Source organism: Schistocerca piceifrons, chromosome X (genome assembly GCF_021461385.2).
Source record: "Schistocerca piceifrons isolate TAMUIC-IGC-003096 chromosome X, iqSchPice1.1, whole genome shotgun sequence".
NCBI lineage: Eukaryota > Metazoa > Arthropoda > Insecta > Orthoptera > Acrididae > Schistocerca > Schistocerca piceifrons.
The window spans coordinates 381629071-381648225 of NC_060149.1; the positions used below are offsets into that span (position 1 = coordinate 381629071).

At 42.5% G+C, this 19155-nt stretch overlaps 1 protein-coding gene across 1 annotated transcript in view; it reads left to right on the top strand.

The window, feature by feature from the left end:
- The window catches only part of LOC124721735 (RUN domain-containing protein 1-like), a 182325-nt gene that overhangs the window by 32504 nt on the left and 130666 nt on the right, over positions 1–19155 (top strand). Inside the window, exons 3-4 of the mRNA XM_047246836.1 lie at positions 2904–3050; positions 18485–18650. Coding sequence (XP_047102792.1) covers positions 2904–3050; positions 18485–18650 — 313 coding nt within the window. The remainder of the gene's footprint in view (positions 1–2903; positions 3051–18484; positions 18651–19155) is intronic.

Below are 19155 nucleotides of genomic sequence, written 5' to 3' on the forward strand. Positions count from 1 at the left end.
GCTCAGTAGAAATAAATTTCTATATTCCTTTGTAAGCACCTCTAGATATTTTATTTTCAATCCTGCGGATGCTTTCTCCCTTTCAGTCTGTCCTTTTTGTACCCTTGAGCAGAAGGTACATCTTGCTCTCAACACCCATCTTCTTCCTCTTACATAAATTTGTGTCACTTAGATCAGGACCTTTGCTTATCTGCATGGAAGTTGTATGTCCATCTGAAACATGTAATGGAGCTTGTATCTCTGTCTCATCTCAGGCTCTCCCAGATGACGTGTTATGTATACAACTTAAGTATTGTCTCATACAGAACCCACGTCTTTGGTTTTGCTGAGACGTTTGATCCTATTCCAAGCATTCTTTCTCTTCTATTTCTCCAACATGTGCCCCTAGTGTTTCTCCATATGTTCTTGAAAACAACACTAAAAATGGCATGAAATATAAACTTATTAAAAATAAGAGCATAGTAGTAGCTTAATTATCCCTTTTTCAGGTTTCTAGCAATAGGAGAATCTTACCCATCTCTAGTATTTTCCTTCCAAATCTCTACAGAATACATCAGCAGAATTGTGGAAGAAGTACTGTCCACAGTTGTCTACAAACTGTTGCCTATTTATTTCCCAGTTCCTTGAACAGAAAAACCTTTGGAACAAGCAAAGGAATTTTTGACCAAATGTCAGTTTTCCAAATTTGATGGTACTGGGACGAAGCACCCTTGTGCTAATGACGTTTTAAACCTGAAGACACTGATGCGGAGATATTAACTCACAGAGTTTTGCTTTTCGTGAGTGCCCTGTTGGAGTTTTCTTCAGGTAGGCATCATGCGACAATACTAGGCAGAACAGTTCAGACGCACAGCTTCTGTCACAGCATTGGGCACTGTTGCAGTGCTGTGTCAGTCTACGCACCAGCCGCCCGTTGCAGCCCAAACTCAAATTGGGCATGTGCGAGCAGGCAACCCCTTTCACCCTGGGTTTTCCTGTCGTTGTTTCAAGCCGCTGTTGCACCTTGGACAATGCACCTGTACAGGAACTTGCTGACATTCTATCTCTGGTGCTAGTGGACAACAACAGAATGGTTGATCTGGTTTTACATTTTACCCACGGAAGTGTATTCTACAACTCACTGTAACACAGGGTACATTAGCCTCGTCTGCCATTTGAGGGACTGGAGAGGTGCCCCTTCACTTTTTCGGCCCATGGGACCCATGGCTGCTCTCGCTCAGTGGTCCGACCTGGCCCCTGCCCTTCCCAGGTTTTTAATTCAGCTTATTCCTCTACATGTGTTGTTGGTTTACTGTCTCATTATCGGTGTTCTCTTTCTGAGATTTTATCAACTTGTCCACTTTGCTAGTTTTCTTGTGGTAATTGATGATGTAGAAGTACCAGTTGGGTGCAGAGGGTGTGTCTTCGTGCACATAATATGTCCCATTGCCTCCAGCTGCTTTTTTGGTGGGGCAACTTTCCCACATTCACCCTTTTACATTTCTCTCCCTTCTACTTGCTTCTGTCTCTTGGTTTCCTCGATTCTTGTGTACATTCACATTCGTCAGGATTTGTTTTTGTGTCTTTCCTCTCTGGGGACTCTTCCTGACTTTACACACATTGTTTTGAGGACCAATGACCTCATAGTTTGGTTTCTTTAACCCCATCAACCCATCCATCCCCAAGTCTCCTTTAACCAACTGTCCCTACACTCTCCATCCAACAGCTTACCCTTTCTCTTTCCTAACACCCCTTCCCAATTCACCCCTCCACATCTCCTTCATCACACACTGCACCCCACCAGCTCCAACACCTATGCATCATATGCCTAGCCTGTGCACCTGCCACCCTCTCTCCTGCGTTCCTAGTCAGCGAACTGGCTGTCTCCCTCCAAGCCACTTGCTACCCACCCCCAACCCTTCTTCCTGCCTCCCGCTGCTCTCTCCCTCTGTGCAGACCACCCAACACAACCCCCACCCAACTCTAGTCCACCGGCTGAACTGCACTTGTAACATTGTGTGTCCAGGTAACACTTCATAGAGGCACAGACTAGTGTGCATTTTCATGTGTGTGTGTGTGTGTGTGTGTGTGTGTGTGTGTGTGTGTGTGTATTTTTATACGCTGTCTTGAGAAATGTTTTCCTTCAGAAGCTAGGAAGCTTTCTCTCTTTTTTTGTGTGTGCCTGTTGATGACTCAATGCTTCTGCATTTCAGTGAGTGGTCTCCTTACTTTTGAAGTACAAATATGTAATAAGCCACTGGCAGAAATTGCTTATGCAGTAATTGAATGTGCAAGCCAACAGATTCGTAACTGTTTACTGTATTTAATTATGTTAATGGGTTTTATGTCTAAGAATGGAAAAAGGGTTCATGGTCTGCCATAGAGTTCATAGTTGGCTCCCACTGTGAGTGAATACAAGTGGAGGAATCACAGTTGTGATTTTTATACTTGGTTCATTACTTTTGTGTCACAAACATAATCACTAATTTTGCTGATACGGTAAAGAAGACTTTTCATAATTTTGATTTATGCTGAATTAGTTTAGTAATGAAAACCTCATAAATAAGGAAAGGAGTAAAGGTAACCATTCATCATATAGATGACATATTGAGTAGTTGACTGGCACATAAATGATATGAAAATTGTGCTGAATTTTCATGGCAGTGCAGTCAGCCTACAGTGCTGGAACACTGAATCAGTGTTCAGTGTGTGTTGTTTTTGCTAATTACCTCTGAGGAACCTTGTTGCTTGAAAGCTTAAGAACAATTTAAATCTTGTTTACGTGTGTGTCACTGTATGACACTTCAGTTATATGGCGAGTAGTTACTTTTACTCCATTCATTATCTGCTTTTCACCAAGGACTTTCCAGTGTTATAAATATAAACATTTTAAATTCTGATGTTTTAACTGCAATCAATTTCAGGTGCAATTTAGACTTCGGCAGATAGTGGAGACAGAACCGGGAGAGGAAAAAGAAAAGTTGTTAAAAGACTTGGAAGCATTTGCTTTCAGAGGAATTCCTGATGCTCCAGACAAAAAACTACAGGGGATGCTTTTCCCCCCTCACTTTGTAAGTAGATTAATTTGTAACAAATGTTATTACACTTTGCAGTTTATATGTGAATATACTTGAGACATGTCACTTTGATTCTCAATCAGCTTGCCTACTCCTTTACAGACCTAAGTTTTTTCTCCTGTTCTCATCTCACACATACCACTTCCGTTTCAAACTTATATCCACCATTCTTGTTTTAGAAACCACCTTGCATTCTTTGTTGTATGTTAAGAGAATTTCTGATGTATTTATTTATTTGCATAGTAGATTAATGTAGAAACATTAATACATATCATGTTAATGTATAACTTTTAGTACATTATATAATGTATATAATTATAGGTGTTTTAACATCCAGGCTACGTAATAACTTAAAATTTCTGTTGTCCACCACAGGTTATTTCGTACTCTGCAGCTATTTTTATATTTTATTTCACTGATTACAAAAATCTGCTTTGTATAATAAACAGCAGTTGCTGCTGTGAAGTACAATTTGACTTTGTACTTTAGAGCTGGAACTTATAGGACAATTTGCATGCTTTGATTTGATGCAGCTCTGCATACTAGTCTGTTCTGTGCAAGACACATAATTACTAAAAATTCACCCCCCCCCCCCCCACACACACATATATATTTCCTTCCATTACCAAACACACAATTCCTTGATGTCTCAGGATGTGTGCTACTAACAGATCCATTCTTTTAATCAGGTTGTGTCACAAATTTCTTCTTTCCCCAGTCCAGTTCAGTATCTCCTAAGTAGTTAGTAAATCTATCCATCTAATCCACAGCATTCTTCTGTAGCATCATATTTCAAAAGCTTCTCTTGTCTTCTTGTCTGGATTGTTTACCACCTGCTTCCATATAAAGCTACTCTCCAGACAAATCTAAAAAAATCACAGCCTTACACTTAAATCTATATTAACACATTCCTCTTTTTCAGAAATGCTTTTCTATTGGCAGTCTGCATTTTATATCTTCTTACTTAGGCCATAGCCAGTTACATTGCTGCCCAGTGGCAAAACTCATCAACTGCCTATACAGGGTGATCAATCATTAACGCAACCGCCTTTGTGGCATGCGGCTAGCCAGTGTGGCCAGCTGCTGGGCCCATGATGCAGGTGACAGCAGGTCCGCAGTAAATATAATATGGTTAATTGCGTAAGTTATTTCTAACATAAATAACATAAACACTTAAAAAGAAAAGTAAATTACTCACTTATATTAAGCAACGAGATACTGAAACTGCTTTCCTTCATCATTCAAGCATTTCTTACACTTGCTTAGGAAAGTGTTCGTTATACTCTTCAGTTCTGCATGAGAAGTGGCAGCAATTTCTTTGCGAATGTTAGTTTTAAGCTCATCTAAAATGAGTGAATTTGACTTTAAATAACCTCCCCCCCCCCCCCCCCCCCAGGTTAAAATTGCAGGGGGCTAAATCAGGGAACAAGGAGACAATGTTGTTAGTGATATTTCCATCTTGAAACACATCATGAATTTCCTGTATTGAGAAGTTGGTTGTATGTGCTGTTGCAGAGTCCTTCTGAAAGGTCATGAAAGCATATTCTCTCTCAGTTAATTGGGCAAAAAAAGGCTTCAAAATGTTTTCCACATATATCTCACTGTTTATTGTTTGCTGAAAAAAAAATAGACCCTATTATTCTCTTACCACTAATAGTGCACCACAATCTGGGGGTGCTTCATGTATTACGTTAGGCTTTTCAGAAATCCAAAGAGGGTTATTTTTTTGAAACATATCCACTCAGGTGGAACCATGATTTGTCCGAAAAGAAAGTTAGGTGGGGATCAATTTCTTTGTCATGCACCCTAATCAAAATCTATTCACAAAACCACAAACTTTTTGCAGGGTCAAGTGATTTAAGTTATTGCACTGCAGTTATTTTATAGGATTGTAACTTCAGTAACTTTTCAGCTGCTTGAACAGAACCATACGAAATTCTCATTTGCTGAAAAAGACATCAAACTGATTTTCTAGGAGACTTTTCGAAAGCATGCCCAATGTCGTCCAGAGTTATTTGTGTGAGTATTGCATGTAGTCATGTACATTTCCTGTCAAGAACACTTCCCATTTCACAAAATTTATGTATCAATCAATGAATCATAAGCTGTTTAGGGACTTGAATATTAGGAAATTCCTCTTCAAATAATCTCCCTACAGGGATTCATATATGAATCATAAGTGAATACTCTTTGGCAAATTGAATACTTGTGTTTTGCCATTTTGCTTGAAACACTTTCACTCTGTACACTGTATTGCCTCACCTGACACACACTTCACCTGCACAAGATTTCTACACAAAGGAAGGCCGCGCAATGGAGTGAAAATATACTTCTTGCCAATGTCGCTGCTGGCTGGCTGCCAGAGACAAAAAATCCCTGCCAGGTGGTTGAATTAAGGATTGATCATCCTTAGTTTTGCATTTACTAATCTGTCAGGTTCACCTGATTTAATTTGACTACACTCCATTGCCATTGTTTAATTTTTGTTGCTGTTCATCCTATAACCCCTTTTCAAAACACTTGCCTTTCTGTTCAACCTCTCTTCCAAGTCCTTTGCCACCTGACAGGATTACAATGTTGTCGACAAAGCTCAGAGATTTTATTTCATCACTCTGAACCTTAATCCAATTACCAAAGTTCCCCTGTAGTTCCTTTACCACTTGCCCAGCTTCATATACTTTGCATACCAGATAGAATAGTTGTAATTGCTGGCTCTCTCAAGGATCTCAGTAATTCCAAGGGAATGTAATCTACTTCAGGGGCTTTGTTGACGCTGACCTACATAGGGAAATCAGAGCTTGCATGGAAAGATATAGATGTTAGTTTTTCCGCGCACTGTTTGAGGTTGGAATAATGGAGAATTATTGTGAAGGTGGGTTGATGAACCCTCTGCCAGGCACTGAAGTGTAATTTGTAGAGTATTCATGTAGTTGTAGATGAGGTATTTTAGTACTCTGTTGAATTCTTCTCGCAATATCATATCCCCCTCTTCATCTACTTGCTCTTCTCTTTCTATAATGTTTGTCACCATTATACACTCCTGGAAATGGAAAAAAGAACATATTGACACCGGTGTGTCAAACCCACCATACTTGCTCCGGACACTGCGAGAGGGCTGTACAAGCAGTACAAGCAATGATCACACGCACGGCACAGCGGACACACCAGGAACCGCGGTGTTGGCCGTCGAATGGCACTAGCTGCGCAGGATTTGTGCACTGTTGCCGTCAGTGTCAGCCAGTTTGCCGTGGCATACGGAGCTCCATCGCAGTCTTTAACACTGGTAGCATGCCGTGACAGCGTGGACGTGAACCGTATGTGCAGTTGACGGACTTTGAGCGAGGGCATATAGTGGGCATGCGGGAGGCCGGGTGGACGTACCGCCGAATTGCTCAACACGTGGGGCGTGAGGTCTCCACAGTACATCGATGTTGTCGCCAGTGGTCGGCGGAAGGTGCACGTGCCCGTCGACCTGGGACCGGACCACAGTGATGCACGGATGCACGCCAAGACCGTAGGATCCTACGCAGTGCCGTAGGGGACCGCACCGCCACTTCCCAGCAAATTAGGGACACTGTTGCTCCTGGGGTATCGGCGAGGACCATTCGCAACCGTCTCCATGAAGCTGGGCTACGGTCCCGCACACCGTTAGGCCGTCTTCCGCTCACGCCCCAACATCGTGCAGCCCGCCTCCAGTGGTGTCGCGACAGGCGTGAATGGAGGGACGAATGGAGACGTGTTGTCTTCAGCGATAAGAGTCGCTTCTGCCTTGGTGCCAATGATGGTCGTATGCGTGTTTGGCGCCGTGCAGGTGAGCGCCACAATCAGGACTGCATACGACCGAGGCACACAGGGCCAACACCCGGCATCATGGTGTGGGGAGCGATCTCCTACACTGGCCGTACACCACTGGTGATCGTCGAGGGGACACTGAATAGTGCACGGTACATCCAAACCGTCATCGAACCCATCGTTCTACCATTCCTAGACCGGCAAGGGAACTTGCTGTTCCAACAGGACAATGCACGTCCGCATGTATCCCGTGCCACCCAACGTGCTCTAGAAGGTGTAAGTCAACTACCCTGGCCAGCAAGATCTCCGGATCTGTCCCCCATTGAGCATGTTTGGGACTGGATGAAGCGTCGTCTCACGCGGTCTGCACGTCCAGCACGAACGCTGGTCCAACTGAGGCGCCAGGTGGAAATGGCATGGCAAGCCGTTCCACAGGACTACATCCAGCATCTCTACGATCGTCTCCATGGGACAATAGCGGCCTGCATTGCTGCGAAAGGTGGATATACACTGTACTAGTGCCGACATTGTGCATGCTCTGTTGCCTGTGTCTATGTGCCTGTGGTTCTGTCAGTGTGATCATGTGATGTATCTGACCCCAGGAATGTGTCAATAAAGTTTCCCCTTCCTGGGACAATGAATTCACGGTGTTCTTATTTCGATTTCCAGGAGTGTACAAAGCTTCTACATATTCCTTCCATCCTTGAGTCATCTATTCATTGCTTAGTATGGGCTTGCCATCTGAGGTCGTAATATTCTTCCTTGCACTTCTTTTCTGTCCGAAGGCCTCTTTAATTTTTCTGTATGCAATATCTATGTTTTTCGTAGTCAAGCATTCTATTCAGGTACGCATTAGCAGCACAGCCTCAAATATCTATTTTGTAATTTATAATTTAGTAAATTACCCCATACTGTATAACATTTTATTAGGTGCTATTTTTGGACATCTTGCTAAGCAAGATTTATGCGCTACTTATTTTCCTACACACACAGTTTACATGGTTTTTCCCATTGAACATTTTTGTCCAAGTGCAGAATAAGGGGTTTAGTCTTCACTGTTAGTGTATGAAACTCCACAAATATTTCCTAAGTATCTGTGGCAAGAATTACTTGCTTTGAACACTTGATTTTGTGATATTGACTTTCACATCATAGTGACTAAAATACAGGGTGTATATAAAGTCTGGGAACACTTTCAATTATTTATTGCACAAGAACTAAACATTGTACAGATGTCATACATATTGCATTGTGAAGAGAAACTCTGAAAGTTTTTTTACAAACATGCATGACGCACCAATTTCTTTAGACTCCTTATGAACGTCTCTCGTACACACACCACATTCACTTCACTCAGACTGGGATGTCCGCTTCCCTTTGCCGGGCACAAGCAACCCATCATAACGAATTTGTTGTGCCAGTGGTAAATGGCCTTCCTTGTTGGTGGCTTCTTACCATACTTGGTTCTAAACATCCATTGAACAGCTGTACCACACTTGTTGAACTCCAGCACACAGAAAACTCACTCTGCACCTGAACTCGCCATGTTTGTGACTAGTGAGTAGTGCTGACTATCGGCAAATTACGAGACTACACTGTGGCAGTATACATGAAAAAAAAAAAAAAAAAAAAAAACTTTCAGAGTTTCTCTTCAAACTGACGTATGTGTGATATGTGTACAGTGTTTGGTTCTTGTGCAATAAATAACTGAAAGTGTTCCTGGAATTTATGTACACTCTGTATTTAGTCACTTCTGATGTGGTATGTGTTGAAAAATGTGTTCTCCGTATCATTGTTACTACCATAAAGCAGCAGAGAAATGTCATCAGCATAAGTAATTATATGGGAAATAGAAGATTGTATCATATCATTTGCAGACATGAGAAAAAGAAATTGTCCCAGTACTGACGCCTGCAGAATAACCTCCTTTACTGTTCATCATAGACTCAACATTGTATTTTCTCACTTATTTTTGATAATTTATATTTGCGCATTGTTTATGATTTTTTAGGTATGTAGGCAGCGGCAGAAGTGACACCTGTCTTCAGTTTCTGGAAGAGAAATGCATGGTTGATCAGATCAAATGACTTTGTGAGATCTAAAAATATGCCCACAGCATTGTTCCCATCATCTAGATAGCTATTGACTTTGCCCAAATATTCTGTGACAGCTGTTGTAACATTTTGATCATTTTGAAATGCAAGTTAGGTTCATGTAAGATGATTATTTGTGTTAAATGTTGAAACTCGTCAGGATAAAAAATATATTAAATATGAGTGCAGGAGGGTAATAAATCAATCAAAACTTCAGAATTTTAGAAGATTTCTCAAAGACATGAACTGGTTAGATGTTTACAATACTTCTGACTCAAATGAAAATACAAAGAATTCATTAATAAAGTTAATTCCTCTTTTGAAAATTGTTTTCCACTAAAGGAAACTCAAATCAAACAGAAGTCTAAAAATAAACCATGAATTACACAAAGAATAAAGATATCATGTGGGACAAAAAGGAGACTGCATCTACTATCTAGGAACAGCTCTGATGTTAGCATTGTAATGCATTACAAACAATACTGCAAAATATTGAAACAAGTAATCCAGAAATCTAAGCAGCTTTATTATGAGAAAAAGATAGTTACACCTGGCAGCAAAATATAAACTGTGTGTGATATAGTGAAGACAGAGACAGGTGGGACCAAAAAGGATGAGGAACAGATAGCTCTAAAAATAAATGAGACATTGGTAACAAGTACATGTAGTGTTGCAAACCTCTTAAACAAGTATTTTGTGTCTGTAAATGATAGCTTGGGGTGATCAGATTCAGTAAACAGTGCAATGGAGTATCTGAGACCAGTGCTTACAAGTAGTGTCGGTAAGGTGGAAATGACACTCACATCTCCCCAAGAAGTAGCAGCCATCATAAAATCCTTAAAATCAAAGTATTCTAGTGGTTATGATAACATATCAACAAAGTTAATCAAATAATGCTTATGCAAGGTGAGTTCTATCTAAAGTTATATATGTTATCAATCTCTTATCAGCAGAATATTTCCACACAGGCTAAAATATGCTGAAGTTAAGCCTCTTTACAAGAAGGGGATAAAGAGATACCATCAAATTATCGACCAGTTTCATTTTTGCTGCCTTTTTCAAAAAAAAATAGAAAAGGTTGTGTTCAAGAATTTTCGTAAGCATCTGAGTGCAAATAATATATTATCCAAGTCACAGTTTCAGTCCCTTAAGCATTCCAATATAGAGAAGGCTATTTACACATACAGTGAGAATGTCTTTAACTCATTAGATAACTCTCCCTGTGGGTTCTGGGACTAGAATAGACCCGAGGTATTCATGCCTGTCGTAAGAGGCAGCTACAAGGAGTCTCCTACTTCTCAGCCTCTTAAGTTATGGTCCCCTTCTATGCTTTGACCTACACCTTTCAAAATTCTACAGAAGTGTGGGCCATTTGGGGAAGGACACCTCACATGATGTGTCATTATCCATCATGTGCCGAGACCTTCTGCACCTATTATTGTCGTGGTTCTGCAACTTCACCCGTAATCCACCTATTTCGGTGAGGACACCTTACAGGGTGATTCATCTACATCCATTGTCCACTGTCCTCTTCTGCACCCATGATAATGATGGATCTTTTCACACCTGCTATCCAGTGCAGTAGCCAGTCCGTTGTGGAGGGTTTGTCATGGACCCTCTTGGTTGTAGCGCCCTGACAACAGAGGGATCGCACTGCTGATGCCTGAGCTGCAAACTTGCCATGTATACCAAGGAGTAGATACCTGTCTTCTTGGAGCATCAGGACTCCTGGCACTGATCATCGCGCCAAGTGACCTCTGCGGTGGCTGTGTGGCACCAATGGGGAAAGCCTCTGATCGGAGTGGGTGGCATCAGGGCAGATGACCCACAATGAAGTGGATCCAGTCATCTTTCGCTGGTGGCAGAGTGGCCCCAGCAGTCTGTAAGAAGGGAAGGCTCAACTTCAGTGCTGAGAAGTATGACCCCAAATTGTTTCCCTCCGTAGCTACACCATGGGAGGAATGTAGGGCTACGGAAAAAAGAGAGCCGTATTCACCTTGATACTTAGTGTGGAGCAGAACAGATGGGGACTCCTTTCTGGCTGCAAAGTCCCTCCTTTTTGTTGAAAACCTGAAGGATAAGTTTGGGGAAGTGGCAGCACTATCCAAAATGCGAAATGGGTCAGCCCTGATTCAGACAGCATCCCCAGCCCAGTCACGACATTGCTCGTCTGTGACAAGCTGGGTGATATTCACATTTCGATCACTCCTCATAAAAGCCTCAACATGGTCCAGGGCATTATCTTTCATTGAGACCTCTTGTTGCAGTCCGATGATGAGCTACATGCCAATTTAGAACGATGTCGTGTTCACGTTGTCTGGCATGTCTATAGAGGCCTAAAGATAGTAGGGTTGCTACCAGTGCTTTCATCTTGTCCTGAAAAGGTCAAGGTGATCGTATACTGATGTGATTTAAAACCATATGTCCCTCCTCCTGTGCAGTGGTTTAAGTGCTGGAAATTTGGGTACATGTTTTCGTGGTGCAATTACAGCGTCACATGTAGAGATTGCAGACATCCACTGTGTCTGAAAACTCCATCTGCCCCTCCTCCCACCTGTGTCAACTGTGGAGAGCACCACTCACCTTGCTTGCTAGATTTTGTGGTTCTCAAAAAGGAGAGGAAAATTATGGAGTACAAGACCCTGGACAGGCTGATTTACCAGGAGGCTAAAAAGAAATTTACCAGTTGTACCCCATTCACTTGACATCTTGTTATGCTGCAGCTGCAACGACATCGCCCTCCCTGGTGATGGTAGTCCCCTAGTCTCTGCCTCGTACAGTGGGCTCTCAGGTCTGCCAGACACTGCATCCCCCCCCCCCTCCCCCTCCCCTGCATGGTGGTTGGGGGCACTGCTTCTTCTGTTGTTCCCAAAGCTTCTACTTTGGGAGCTACACTCCTCAAACTTCAGGGAAATCAGTCCCCCCCCCTCCCAGCCGGAGAAGTGACAGCCTCCTCTGGCTCTTCTCGCACAGAGGGGGTCTGTCGGGACTCTGCCTTCCAAGGGTTCCACCCGTGTAAAGGTGGACACCAGCCAGTGACTGAAACAGCCACAAGCTGCTGGTTGAAGGCCTTCACGCTCTTCTTCTGTACCAGAAGCTACTTCAGAGAGGCCCTCCCAGCTGGTTCCTAAGGAGAATGAGAGAGCAAACAGATAAAGAAGAAGTCTGGAAAGAAACAAGAAACTCCGGTGGCTCTCGCACCACCATTCCCTACCAGTTCTGCATCTGAGGATGAGGTGGAGATGTTAGCTTTCCCGAGGATGTAGATCTCCAATGCCTCAGCAGCGATGGTCATAGATGGAAGCACTCAACCAGTGGCCACAGCTGACCCTGAGTGTTAAACTGCCTCCTTGGTCCCTTTGTGCCCTCCCCAACTGCTGAAAGCATCATCCTCCATTGGAATTGCGGCAGTTTTTTCCCCACCTGGCTGAGCTACGACAACTCTTAAGCATTACATCTGCTCTTTGTGTTGCCCTTCAGGAAACCTGGTTTCCAGCAATGCAGACACCCACCCTTTGTGGCTATCAGGGTATTACAAAAATTGTAATGACTGTAACAGGATGTCAGGTGGAGTATGTATATATGTCCATATCTCTGTATATAGTGAGCCTGTGCCCCTTCAAACATCTTTAAGAAGCTGTGTGAAGACAACACAGGAAATTACCAGCTGCAACATCTACCTTCCTCCAGATGGTGAAGTACCACAAAATGTATTCATTGGACTAATTTCTCAACTCCCCCCATCGTTTCTACTTTTGGGTGATTTCACCACCCATAACACTATGTGGGGTGGGACCAATGTTACTGGCAGTGATAAAGATGTCGAGAATGTACAACTTGTTCTTGCTTCCTAAATACAGGTGCTACCACTCATTTCAGCTTACCACATGGCATATATTCGGCCATTGAACTCACAGTTTGCAGTAGTTGTTGTCTTCTTCTGTCTACCCATTGGAGAGCTCATGGCAACTTGTGTGGTAGTGACCATTTCCCGCTCTTCCTGTCCTCCGGCATCACTCACCTCGACGCTTGTCCAGATGTGATCTTACCGCGGCTGACTCGGACACTTTCATCTCTGCCACCAGCGTTGAGTCTCCATTGCTTGTTGACATTGATGTGGTAATCCAGAATGTTACTACAACCATTGTTTCTGCAGCTGAATCAGCAATCCCTTGTTCCTCAAATTGTCCCAGCAGAAGACAATGCCGTGTTGGTGACAGGAAATTGCAGTGGCCATTAGGGATTGTAGACAGGCCCTACAATTTAATAAGTGGCACCCATCAGTGGAGAACCTCATTGCCTTAAAATATCTCTGGGCCCAGGTCTGTCAGCTAGTCAAAAGATGGAAGCAGCAGTGCTGGGAACGATACGTTCCACCATTGGAACACAAACATCTGCTTCCCCAGCTTGTATGAAGCTCAGACTCCTTTACAGATATCAGTCCCCTGCAAGTATATGTGGATTTCCACAGATGGAGCTGTGTGTACTGACCCAGATGCAATTACAGAGCATTTTGCTGAGCACTGTGCTCGAACGTCTGCGTCTGAGGATTACCAATCTGTCTTTTGTACCCTAAACAGCGAGTGGAACAACAACACTTATCTTTCACTACACCCCAGACTGAAAGATATAATGCTGCATTCAGTGAGTGGGAATTTCTCAGTGCCCTTGAAGATTGTCGTGATACAATCCCTAAACCAGCCAGCCGTTGTGGCTGAGCGGTTCTAGGCGCTTCAGTCCGGAACCGCGCTGCTGCTACGGTCGCAGGTTCGAATCCTGCCTCCGGTATGGATGTGTGTGGTGTCCTTAGGTTAGTTAGGTTTAAGTAGCTCTGAGTTCTAGGGGACTGATGAGCTCAGATGTTAAGTCCCATTGTGCTTAGAACCATTTGAATCATTTGAAACCCTGGGCCAGACTACATCCATCACCAAATGATTAAGCATCTGTCAGCAGATTTCTAGCACCATCTCCTTGCTGTCTTCCACTGCAACTGGAGCGATGGGGAAATCTCATTGTAGGGGTGAGAAACCATCATCGTTACAGGGCTAAAACCTGGTAATAACCCACTAGATATGGATAGCTATCATCCTATTAGCCTTACCTACGTTCTGTGCAAGCTGCTCAAACATATGGTGAGCTAGCAGTTTTGTTGGCTCCTTGAGTCTCGAGACCTTCTGGCTCTGTCCCAGCGCAGTTTTTGCCAAGATCACTCCATCACTGACAGCTTGGTATACCTGGAGTGTGCCATCCTAACTGCCTTTTCCTGCCATGATCCCCATATTGCTGTCGTTTTTGTCCTGACAAAAGCTGATAACATCACTTGGCGACACCACATCCTCGCTACATTGCACAATTGGGGTCTCCCAGGCCCACCCCTGATTCTTATACAGAACTTTTTGTCGCTCCACACCTTCGGAGTCTGAGTCAGTGTTCCACACAATTCTCCCCATAGCCAAGAGAATGGGGTCCCATAGGGTTCTGTACTAAGTGTCTTCTCTTTTTACTGGCCATTAATGGTCTCGCAGAATCTGTGAGGCCATCAGTATCACACTTCTTATATACTGATGACTTGTGTATTTCCTTTTGTTCATCTACTCTTGGTATGGCTGAACGTCGACTGCAAGGAACCATATGAAAGGTGCAGTCATGGGCACTCACCCATGCCTTTCACTTTTCAGCCACCAAGAGTTGTGTCATGCACATCTGTCGCCATCATACATTTTACCTGCACCCACAACTTTATCTTGATGACCATCTCCTTAATATAGTGGACTCTTATCACTTAACTTGGCTTCTCCATCTTTGTCAGCTTAAGCAAAAGTGCTGGCAGTACCTTAACATTTTTCTGTGCCTGAGTCACACCAACTGGGGGCAGATCACCCTAAACTGTTGCAGCTGTACAGTCCCATCATGACTATGGGATCCTGGTATATGGTACAGCATTGTCCTCAGAACTATGGATGCTGAACCCTATACACCACGGTGGAGTTAGACTTGGGACAGGAGCTTTCCGAACGAGCCATGTGAACAGCCTACTCATGGAACCTGGGGTTCCTCCATTGCAGATCATGCGGCAACAACTGCTTGCAAATTATACCATGCACATACGCAGTTTGCTTAAACATCCAAATTATTTTCTCCTTTTCCCTAACATGGTGATACATCTCCCGCAATGGCGGCTCGGATCCAGGATTACAATTGCAGTCTGTGTCCAGTCCCTTCTCACTGAACTCTAGTCTTTCCCTCTACCTCCTCTCCTCTTGGTCCACTCACGTATGCCTCCATGGTGTATACCTCGACCACAGCTTCATCAAGACCTCTTACAAGTCCCAAAAGACTCAGTTTACCTTGTGGCCCTCCGCCATTTGTTTCTCTCTATTCTTGACATGTCCTGGGGTTCAGAGCTAGTTTATACAGATTGCTCAATGGTTGATAGTCACTGTGGATTTGTTTATGCCCATGCAGGACATACTGAACAGTGCTCCTTGCCAGATGGCTGCAGTGGTTTCCCTGCAAAGCTGGTAGCCATCTCTCGTGCTCTTGGGCATATCCGTTCTTGCACCGGGGAGTCCTTCCTCATTTGTATCGACTCCTTGAGCACCCTAAAAGCTCTCGACCAGCGCTATACTTTCCATCCATTGGTAAAGGCCATCCACGAGTCAGTTTACATCCTCGAATAATGTGGATGGTCAGTAGCCTTCGTATGGACCTAGGGTCATATTGGAATCCCACGAAATGAACTTGCCGACACGCTAGCTAAAGAGGCTACTCATAAACCGAGTCTGGACATTGGCATACCGGAATCTGATCTTCGATCGGTATTCCACCGCAAGGTTTTTAGACTCTGGAATACAGAATAGCACTCCCTGACTTCACTGAATAAATTATGTATGCTAAAGGAGACAATGAATGTATGGTGATCCTCCATGTGAGGCCCTCGCAAGGAGTCCATTGTCATTGCTTGGCTCTGCATTGGTCATACTTGGCTGGCTCAAGTCGTCACCTACATCGCAAGAACCACCTGAGTGTTGCTGTGGTTCACACTTGACAGTGGTCCACATCTTGTTGGACTGTCCAAATTTAGCTGTCCTGAGATGGACATTTAGCAATGGCTGATCTAGTTTTAAGTTTTATCCAAAAGGGTGGTTTTTATCACTAAATCTAAGGGTGGGTGTTCACTGACTAATTTGAACAAGAAATGATGTCACATATGATGCCTATCTAAATGTGACTGTCGTTGTCATTGCAATTAACAGTATAGCATCTACAATAACAAGTCAGTCTTAGTTCTCCTTATTAGTGAATTTGATTTCAGTTCCTCTTTCAACCAAACAGCCACCACACGTCAGTTACAGACGGTAACTCAGAAGCTGGAACAGCATATGGAATGTCTGTTTTTTAAGCTTTGTACTGATAAATCTGTTTTTGTGTTTGTTTACTTTGAAGGATATTGGATACACCTAATTTGCTTACTTACATTTTTGCCTGCCTATCAGAATTTTCTGGGATATGGTTTGTTGGTAACATGCATTTTTACAATCTTCCAGAAACCCCAAATAATGTTTTGTGGATTTGTGAACAACTGCATATTAGGGGATTGCTGAGGAACATATCCAGGTCTTTTTGGGTCCCATGCCATGCCATGACATGACATTTAGAGGCTCCAGTGGTAACATGTGATACATTATACCACACTGACTTCTCATAGTCAGAAATTGTACACAGTTCTATAGTTTTAATCACATGTGTATCATTGTACATGTAATCTGCAGTGTTGTTGTGGTGGTCTTCAGTCCAGAGACTGGTTTGATGCAATTTTCTATGCTACTCCAGCCTGGGCAAGCTTCTTCACCTCCAAGTACTTACTGCAACCTACATCCTTCTGAATCTGCTTAGTATATCCATCTCTTGGTCTCCCTCTACGATTTTTACCCTCCACACTGTCCTCCAATACTAAATTGATGATCCCTTGATGCCTCAGAACATGTCCTAGTAACTGATCCCTTCTTCTAATGAAGTTCTGCCACAAATTCCTCTTCTCCCCAATTCTGTTCAGTACTTCCTCATTAGTTATGTGATCTCTCCATCTAATCTTCAGCATTCTTCTGTAGCACCACATTTCAGAAGCTTCTATTCTCTTCTTGTCTGAACTATTTATCATCCATGTCTCACCTCCATACATGGCTACATTCCATACAAATACTTTCAGAAAAGGCTTCTGGACACTTAAATCTCTACTCGACATTAACAAGTTTCTCTTCTTCAGAAACACTTTCCTTGCCATTGCCAGTCTACTTTTTATATCCTCTCTACTTTGACAATCATCAGTTATCTTGCTTCTCAGATAGTATAAGTCATCTACTACTTTCTCATTTCCTGATCTAATTCCCTCAGCATCACCTGATTTAAATTGATTACATTCCATTATGCTCATTTTGCTTTTGTTGATGTTCATCTTATACCCCCTTTCAAGGCACTGTCCATTCCGTTCAACTACTCTTCCAGGTCCTTTGCTGTCTCTGACAGAATTACAATGTCATTGGCAAACCTCAGAGTTCTTATTTCTTCTCCATGGGTTTTAAATTCATTTTTTTCCTTTACTGCTTGCTCAATATATAGATTGAATAACATCAGGGATAGGCTACAACCCTGTACCACTCCCTTCCCAACCACTGCTTCCCTTTCAGGCCCCTTGACTCTTATAACTTCCATTTGGTTTCTGTACAAATTGTAAATAGCCTTTTGCTCCCTGTATTTGACCCCTACCACCTTCAGAATTTGAAAGAGATTATTCCAGTCAGCATTGTCAAAAGCTTTCTCTGTCTACAAGTGCTAGAAACATAGGTTTGCCTTTCCTTAATCTATCTTCTGGCATAAATCCTAGGGTCAGTGCTGCCTCACATGTTCCAACATTTCTATGGAATCCAAACTTATCTTCCCCTAGGTCAACTTCTACCAGTTTCTTCATTTGCCTGTAAAGAATTCGTGCTTGTATTTTGCAGCCATGACTTATTAAACTGATAGTTTAGTAATTTTCACACTGTCAACACCTGCTTTCTTTGGGATTGGAATTATTAAATTCTTCTTGAAGTCTTGAGGGTATTTCACCTGTCTTATACATCTTGCTCACCAAATGGTAGAGTATTGTCATGGCTGGCTCTCCCAAGGCTATCAGTAGTTGTAATGGAATGTTGTCTACTCCCGGGGCCTTGTTGCGACTTAGGTCTTTCTTGAGTTAATGTTACATCATGTGCTGTCAGCAGTATAAAGTTGATTTGAGTCCCACAAATGTTATTGTATTTCAGTTGTTTTGTTGTATTGGCAGGACAGTAAGTCTCCATTGGCTGGCATGTACCTTTCTGAACTTATAAGTTATGATGGTGATGGAGAAAATTGGTGCCTTTCGTTTGTTTTGCTTCAGTATAATTAGTCTTCCATCACTACATTTCAGCTAAGCAGTAAGATCAACCAGTTCGTGTTCATTATGTTTATGTCCAGCCCGTTTAAATATATTCAGTTTTATGTTATTCGTTTCCCTTCCAGAGTAGTGATGATTTTGAGGAAAAAATGCGCCGACAGAGAGAAAAACAAAAGGAACTCATTTCACAGTTGAAAACACAGTTGGAAGATTTGGAAAAATATGCATATGAAACAGGAGAAGCAGGTTTACCACAAAGTGTGCTTATGGAACGGCAGAAAATTATCATTGGCAAGTATTCAAACTACTGTATTAAGTATTATTTCACAAATATTTTTTCATGTAATTCACTACACACATGGAGAGAGCAATCTTGATAATGTGAACTTTTATTTGAATTAATGTTACATCATGTGCTGTCAGCAGACTGTTAAATTAACTACTTAAATAAAGTGCTTATTAGTTGAATTAGCAAATGTGTTTTTAATTCTGTAATCAGAGTAAAACGATCTATTTGTTTCGATATTGAAACAGAGTTTGAGTTACATAGAATTTAAAATCAAAGATGCTGATTCAGTTTGATGACTGTCATTAGGTTTCAACCTTTTGCTATGATGTTAATTCAGTGTCTTCCAGTTGCATTTATCATCTGATACAACAATTTTTTGTGCTATCTTCCTGATTCTGTTGTCTTGCTGGTTTTGGAAAGGTGTGCCCTTCAGTGAAACAGCATTTGTTCATATTTCTTTATATTTTTGTAATATAAGGAGAAACTTTGTGAGGTAGTATGATTGTT